At 39.9% G+C, this 8,031-nt stretch overlaps 1 protein-coding gene across 1 annotated transcript; it reads left to right on the top strand.

The window, feature by feature from the left end:
- Positions 1 to 1,052: 1,052 nt before the first annotated feature.
- KRT40 (keratin 40) lies at positions 1,053 to 7,779 on the top strand. The gene is made up of 7 exons (XM_019980697.2): positions 1,053 to 1,499; positions 2,348 to 2,430; positions 3,805 to 3,961; positions 4,767 to 4,928; positions 5,008 to 5,133; positions 6,579 to 6,799; positions 7,680 to 7,779. Exons 1-7 carry the CDS (start codon positions 1,053 to 1,055, stop codon positions 7,777 to 7,779), a joined length of 1,296 nt encoding a protein of 431 aa, XP_019836256.2.
- The last annotated feature ends 252 nt before the right edge of the window (positions 7,780 to 8,031 follow it).

Below are 8,031 nucleotides of genomic sequence, written 5' to 3'. Positions count from 1 at the left end.
CCTATCCATTCAGTACTGCCCCAGGGAGTTCATCCAATGGAATTGCTGGAACTCATACAATAGAACTTTATTCCCAAGTTTCAACATATTCAATTTTCATGAAATTGAGGCCTTCAAAATTAAATAAATAAGTAAATAAGAGAAAACGACTTTCATGTCCCAGAAGAAATGCCTTTTGCAACTTTCTTCTTTCTATACTGAAGTGTAGTTAACGAAGGTTTAGCTTCCTGAGACTAAAAAATTATAACAGAATTTGTATTTCATTCTTATAGAGATACAGATAAAAATCAGTATCTCTAATATAAAAGTGAAGCATAGGAAAAGTGGAGAAGGCAAGTTTCAGGAAATCAAAGGTTACAACTCTGTGTTTTGATAACCAATTTATATTTTGGCATGTAGGGCAAAAGTGATGCCCATCAGTTACGTAAAGTGACTTTTCAGTTTGCACATGGGCATGTATGATTCTCACACACACACTTCAAATTCAGTACACACTCCTCCACCATGTGAGCACAGCAAGACCGCAAACAGCATTGAAGATGGCTAATCACACAGAACACTTTTATGGTGGTGGCACAAACAAATAAATGGCATTTACATGAGTTGTAATATTAATTTCAAAAGGAGACATGAGCAGTTTTCAATGCACAGGATCAAAATCTGTAGGGATATTATTTCCCTTATGTGTAATCAGTTGTATCTATAATTACTGATTGCCCAAATTTTCTCTTTCTTTCCTCATTCGGTCAAAAGGACAATGCTTCCTATGAAGATTTGCTGAAACAAGTGCTTTATCCTACTGGCACATGGAGATGGTATCCTTATTTAGAAACCTGAAGTTATGTCTCTTTTACGAAGCATAAAACTCTTCTTCAGCAAATCAACAACACTAATGAATGTTCATATGAAAACTGGCAGCGGAAAACATCCGGTGTAGTCTGTAAATACCCATTTGAAGTGGGGTATATATAAAAGTCTCGGGAGGGAATGAGAGTTTTGGAGGCGGGCAGTTGGAGTTTTGCAACTAGTCTTTATCCTTCAGTCCTGATAGAATGGCTTCTGACTGTTCCCCCACGGGCTGCTCTTCTGAATCCAGTGCCAGGGCTTCTGATTGTGCGCTTGCTTCAACCTGTTCCGTGGAAACCACATGTCTCCCCAGCGCCTGTGCTACATCCAGTTGCCAGACCCCTAGCTTTCCATCCGGGGCTCGTTTGCCGACTGGGTGCCTCCCGCCGGCCTGCTTTGCTGGGAGTTGTAATATTCCGTGCGTGGTGGGGAACTGCGCCTGGTGTGAGGATGGTGTGTTCAACAGTAACGAGAAGGAGACAATGCAGTTCCTGAATGACAGGCTCGCCAGCTATCTGGAGAAGGTGCGCAGGCTGGAGGAGTTGAATGCCGAGTTGGAATGCAGGATCCGAGAACAGTGTGAAGAGGATGTGCCTCTGGTGTGCCCTGATTATCAGTGTTACTTCGACACCATTGAAGATCTCCAACAAAAGGTCTAGTATCTCATCACCCTAATGTTCCACCTTCCCAGTCTGTGATGTGCTTTATGTTTATACTACGAGTCTGTTCTATGGAGGGAAACCCGGGAAAGGGCAGGGACTTCCCGGAGGTAACGTGATGTAGAGGAAAGGGTACTGGACAAAAAGTCAGCAAACAGGGTGACTGGTGGTCCAATGGTTAAGACACTGTGCTTCCACTGCAGAGGGCTCAGGGTCCATCCCTGGTGGGGGACTAAGACCCCACATGCCATGCGGCATGGCCAAAAAGAATAGAGCGGGGAAAAAAGTCAGTAAACGTCAGCGCTAGCCTATATGCTGCCGCTAATTATTAAGTGACCATAATGAACTCGCTTATCCCTAAATTTACCTTTATCAGCTAGAGAATGAGGAAAAGCAGTGTTATATCTAAAATTATTTCTGTGTGTAACAGTGTACATGTACATTATTTAACATAGATATGGAAATGTCATATTTTTAATCATATAATTTTACCTAGTAATTATGTCCTTTTTTTACTGATAAATTTTTATTATTATGGGTGGAGATGTAGTCATAATATAAACTCCTAGAGAGAAATCTACCTAAGTTCAGTGGCCAAGGAATACTGCAAAAATGTTTTAAGTCATTAAAAAAAAATAAAACTTTTTATTTCTCTATTTTGTTTATAAATTGGCCCTCCTTATTCCTTCATGAAATGATGTGGTCAATAAAAGCAGGCTGAAAGCTATTCTATATTTTCTTACAAAGACTTTTAAAAGATAAACACTGGCATAGTTATTAAATGAGTAGATATGTGGGTTTCTTTCAAAGAACCATTCACGACATAGGAACTTACTTCCCAGATCTTGTGTACGAAGGCCGAGAATTGCAGACTCGCTGTACAGCTTGACAACTGCAAACTGGCTGCTGATGACTTTAGGTCAAAGTAAGTTTAATTTGAACTTTTTTTTCTTGACAGAAATTGCTTTACAATGTTGTGGTAGTCTCTGCCATATATCAGCATGAACCAATCATAATTATGTATATATGTATATCCCCTTTCTCTTGAGCCTCTCCCACCCCAATTCCACCCCTCTAGGTCACCACAGAGCACAAGGCTGGACTCCCTGTGTTATACAGAAGCTTCCCATGAGCTATTTATTTTCCCCATGATAGTGTGTGTATGTCCATGTCACTTTCTCAACTTGTCCTACCCTTTCCTTCCCCTTGCTGTGTCCACCAGACCATTCTCTACATCTGCATCTCCATTTCTTCTCTGTAAATAGGTTCATCAGTACTATTTTTTTAGATTCCGTACATATATATGCATTAATATATTTGTTGTTCTCTTTCCAACTTATTAATGATTCCCTCTGTATGATAGGCTATTGGTTTATCCTTCTCACTACAGTTGACTCAAATTTTTTTCTTTTTATGGCTGGGTAATATTCCATTATATGTATTATCACAATGTATGTATGTATCTTTACATACATATATGTACATGTATGTATCTTTATGTGTGTATGTATGAATGTAAGTATCTTTATCCATTCATCTGTCAATGGAAATTTAGGTTGCTTCCATGTCCTGCCATGAACACTGGAGTGCATGTGTCTTTTGGAACTATGGTTTTCTCAGTGTATATACCCAGTAGTGGGATTGCTGGGTCATATGGTAGTTTTATTCCTAGTTTGCTAAGGAATCTCCATACTGTTCTCCATAGCAGCCATACCAATTTATATTCCCACCAACAGTGCAATAGGTTCCCTTTTCTCTACATCCTCTCCAGTATTTAATGTTTGTAGTTTTTTTGATGATGGCCATTCTGATTGGTGTGAAGTGATACCTCATTGTAGTTTTGATTTACATTTCTCTAATAATGAGAGATGTAGAGTACCTCTTCATGTGTTTATTGGCCATTTGTATGTCTTATTTGGAAAAATGTCTGTTTAGGTCTGCCCATTTTCTGACTGGACTGTTTATTTCTCTGATATTGAGCTGTATGAGCTGCTTATATCGTGGACTTAGAAGCAAGTCCAAGCTAGAGTAAGACCAGATCTGAATTTGAACTTAATATATGGTAGGCTGTTTCATTTCGTCTCTCACATACCTACATGCACACATCACAAGTATTCCCTTTATAATATTTTTTCAAGCTAAGAATGCTCACAAAGCTTGAATTTTTCATGATTTGGGGTGTAGAAGAAACTATGGCATGTGGGTTCCTTGATGTCATGTGTCCCTCATCTGTATGCCTCAGCACTTTTCTCAGTGTCCAGCAGAGTAAGCATTGGCTGTATCTCTTTTGCTGTAAAAGGTACGAGTCTGAACTCTCTCTTCGCCAGCTGGTAGAGACTGACATTAGTGGCCTGCGTGGGATTCTGGGAGAGCTGACTGTGTGCAGATCTGATCTGGAGGCCCATGTGGAGTCTCTGAAGGACGATCTCCTTTGCCTTAAGAAAAGCCATGAAGAGGTGAGGAAAATGGCAAAATCACTGAAGGACTCTCAAAGTGACAAAGTTAAGCTGGGAGAGCTCATGTTGTGTATATACATAGAACTTGAGTAGACGTTGATCGATGTGCAAGAAAATCACTCTAGGCACTGTTACTATTCAGCCTGATCATTCTGGAATATCTCTGAATGTAAATGTAAAATGACCACTGGCCAGTGCCAAATGGAGGAACTTCACCTGCCATTATTTTGGGGGAGAAGGTAGCTCCACAAATAGCTTTCCTGGGTGTTTTATACCAGTCTTATCTCTAACCCATAAAGTATGAAAATCAAGCTGATAATTGCAGAGTGTGAGGGTTGTTTCATAAAGGAGAAAAGATTCATGCAATATTTAGACTGATTTTTTTAATATTCTGCATTTATAAACTTTTGAAATCATCAATGTGAATTATATAATTATCCTATATTTATGAAGCTGACAAATGAAAAGCTGAATGATGTTACAGAGTATATCTTCCTTTTGAACATTTGTTTATGATAATAGTAACTAACATTGAGACCTTATGAGGCACTTAGGACTTGTTTAAGTGTTTTCTATGAATATGAACTCTCATATATCTCACAATAACTCTCTTGTAAAGGTAAAATCATACCCATTTCACAGATGAAAAAACTGAGCGAAGAAAGGAGACTCAAGCTAGGCAATCTGAATCTAAATCTCACACTTTTACTCACTACTGCAAAAAACAGAAATAGGGCGCTATTGGTACATCGCATTGAATTTTTTCCCCACCAGTCTGACATTCTTTACTCCATTTCCAACTCAGGAGGTCAACGTGCTTCGTGGACAGCTGGGTGACCGACTCAGTGTGGAGCTAGACACGGCCCCCACCACGGATCTCAACAGGGTCTTGGATGAGATGCGTTGTCAGTATGAAACTGTGCTTGCCAACAACCGCAGAGATGTGGAAGAATGGTTCGCTGCTCAGGTTGGCACTTAGAGCAATAAAATGACAGGTATGCAGACTTCTGCCTAATTTGCGTATTCTAATCATGCCTGTATTTCAGACAGAGGAACTGAATCAGCAGCAGCTATCCAGTGCAGAGCAGCTGCAGGGCTGCCAGACGGAGATCTTGGAACTGAAGCGCACAGCCAACACTCTGGAAATTGAGCTTCAAGCACAGCAGAGCCTGGTATGTAAGGGCAAGACCACTCTGTTTTGTCACTGAAGAATCATGCTTAAGATACTAACTATCCCCTATTCTGTAACCCAAAGGACAAACCCATAGTTCATGCAGCAGAAGGTCTGAATTTCCTTCCCTTTTTCAAGGATGCTGTTTACCCAGCTAGAAGCAGAAGTGATAGGTCAACAGTTTGTAATGTACCACTAGGATGTCCTGACCTTCCTTTCTGGGCTTGGGCATGATCCTGCAGCATCCTCCAGAGACAAAGAGAGAAGGGGGACAGAAAGGAGCAGAACGAGAGAGGAACTTACAAACCAAAGGCTCTCCTTTGAAGAAATGTCTGTTTACGCCCTCTGCCCATTTTTTGAATGGGTTGTTCGTTTTTTTAAAAATTGAGCCACATAAGTTGCTTGCAAATTTTGGAGATGTTGGTTTCATGGTTCACAAATATTTTCTCCCACTAACTCTTTTGTGATTTGGGCCAATTTTCCAAGCTCACCATCACATTTAAAATGAAGATACTCAGACTTTACATTTTATAACTATCCTAAACTTTCCCAGGGTGCACACCTCAGCTGGACCCTTCTCTGTACCACGCTTCACCCAAGCAGCAAGAATACCTTGAAAAGATATTTTCAAGAATATCTTGAAAAGCATTCAAGATTACACTAAGCATTTCCATTACCATGAAAGCCACATTAGGTCCTATAGAGAATGTCTAAATGAATAATAGCTGAGCATTCATCTTGTGAGAGGCAAAGTGCTAACTTAATTCTCACACTAACCTTATGGGGTAAATCCCTCCACTGACCCCATTATACAGATGAGGAAAACTGAGGCTCAGATCAAGTAACAGGGGTTCATACAAGTTTTAAGAGGCAAAAGTGGAAGCTGAATCCAAGTGGTTCAATCTCAGAGCCTCTTCTCTTAACCACACTAGGAGCCAGGAGCCCATTACAACATTTTCTCTCAAATGCTTTTGATCCTTCTTAGGCTACACGAGTATGTTATAGGTCGCAGAGGTCATAGTGGTAATGATAACTCTTACTACCTTTAAAATTTTCCAGGCACTGTTTTAGACACTTTATGTATATTTACTCATTTAACCCTCCAACCATTCTATGAGGTTGGTACTTTGCATTCTTTGTTTTTTATACAGTAAAACTGAGTTCAGACTGATGGCTTTTCAGTTCAGTTTTGATCTTAACAGGACTTTTGACAACATGGTGTTTCCAGGGTGGTAAAATAGTAGGAGATTTGGGGCTTTTAAAATGTATTTATACTAAATAAATAATGCCCAAACTGAAAAAAAAAAAACAAAACTGAGGCTCAGAGAAGCTAAGTAATTTTCCACATAGCTGGAAAGATAAAGAGTAGAGCAGGGTTGGAAAACAGGCAATCTGGCCCCAGAGATTGTTCTACAGCCCCCTTCTTTACACTCTTTCCTTCTGCAGACAGAATCTCTGGAATGCACCGTGGCAGAGACTGAGGCCCAGTACAGCTCGGAGCTGGCCCAGATACAATGTCTGATCGATAACGTGGAGAACCAGCTGGCTGAGATCCGCTGCGACCTGGAGCGGCAGAACCAGGAGTATCAGGTGCTGCTGGACACCAAGGCCCGGCTGGAGTGTGAGATCAACACATACCAGGGGCTGCTGGACAGCGAGGACAGCAGGCAAGTTCCACACGATCCCTCTTAAAATCCCCCAGAGTCACAAAGAGGCTCTTGAAGGACCATCCTGTTTCCCAAAGATCTGGCCATATTCAAACCTCCTTAAAGGTGTTAAAGGATATTCTTAAAGAGTGATGAAAAGCAGCAAGGCTAGTCACATGACAATTGAAATGTTCAAAATGTTCTAAATTTCCAAGGCAGAAAAAAATATAATATGTAACATTTCAAGCTGGGACTTTCACTTTGCTCCTGACTTCAGGAAACTCAGGAGAAATATTTCAGGGTACTGAATGATTTAACTACTAGACAAATGACAAAATATGCATAACTTTTGGCTAATGAGACCTAAATAGGCGTTAGAAAGCAATGGAATTAATAACACTGCTGTATGTGATATATTAACATGAAAGATGTTAAGAGAGTAAATCCTAAGAGTTCTCATCACAAGGAAAAAATATTTTTCCTTTTCTTTTACTTTATATCCGTATGAGCTGATGGATGCTCAGTAAATTTATTGTGCTAATCATTTCATGCTGTATATAAATCAAATCATTATGCTGTACACCTTAAATTTATACAGTGCTGTATGTCAAGTATATCTCAATAAAACTGGAAGAAGAAAAAAAGGAAAGTCAGTAACACACATCAGATGGCATTTGCCAACTAAAGAAAATACATAAAAGTTTATCCAACTGTCTCTGCTACAGTGAACATGAAGTGACAATTCTGGGTCCAGGGATAAAACAGGCTTCATTCAAATGTTATTCTGAAAATAGAGTTCAAAATATAATTTGAAGGGCAAATTTTGGCATGATTTTTTTCTGAGTTGACATTTTATCCAGCTTCTCCATATTGAGATTAGTTAAAAATGGATTTTTCACAGGCTTCCCGGTAACCCATGTTCTGCAACAAGCATGTCAAATGACACTTGTGAGCCATGTTCGGCGTACGTAATTTGCACAGTAGAAAACAGCTGTCCCTGAAGGTTAAACACCCAACCCAGCAGATGGAGGAAGGGAAGCCAGCAGAATCCTTGAAAGAAGACGGTGCTTCAATCAGGGACATCCAAACTTGAAATTCAAGTTAAGAAGGCTTTTGTATTCTAAAATTGTCCTCTAAGCATGCACGAAGTATCTCTATTCTGTCATTTCCTCTCCTGCTTGCTTATTTGTGATATTCTAAGAGTCTGTAAAGCTTTCTTGCTGCTCTCCAATAAAATGTTTTCATTCCTTTAG

The sequence above is a fragment of the Bos indicus genome, chromosome 19 (genome assembly GCF_029378745.1).
Source record: "Bos indicus isolate NIAB-ARS_2022 breed Sahiwal x Tharparkar chromosome 19, NIAB-ARS_B.indTharparkar_mat_pri_1.0, whole genome shotgun sequence".
NCBI lineage: Eukaryota > Metazoa > Chordata > Mammalia > Artiodactyla > Bovidae > Bos > Bos indicus.
This window is presented reverse-complemented; position numbering and strand designations above follow the sequence as displayed.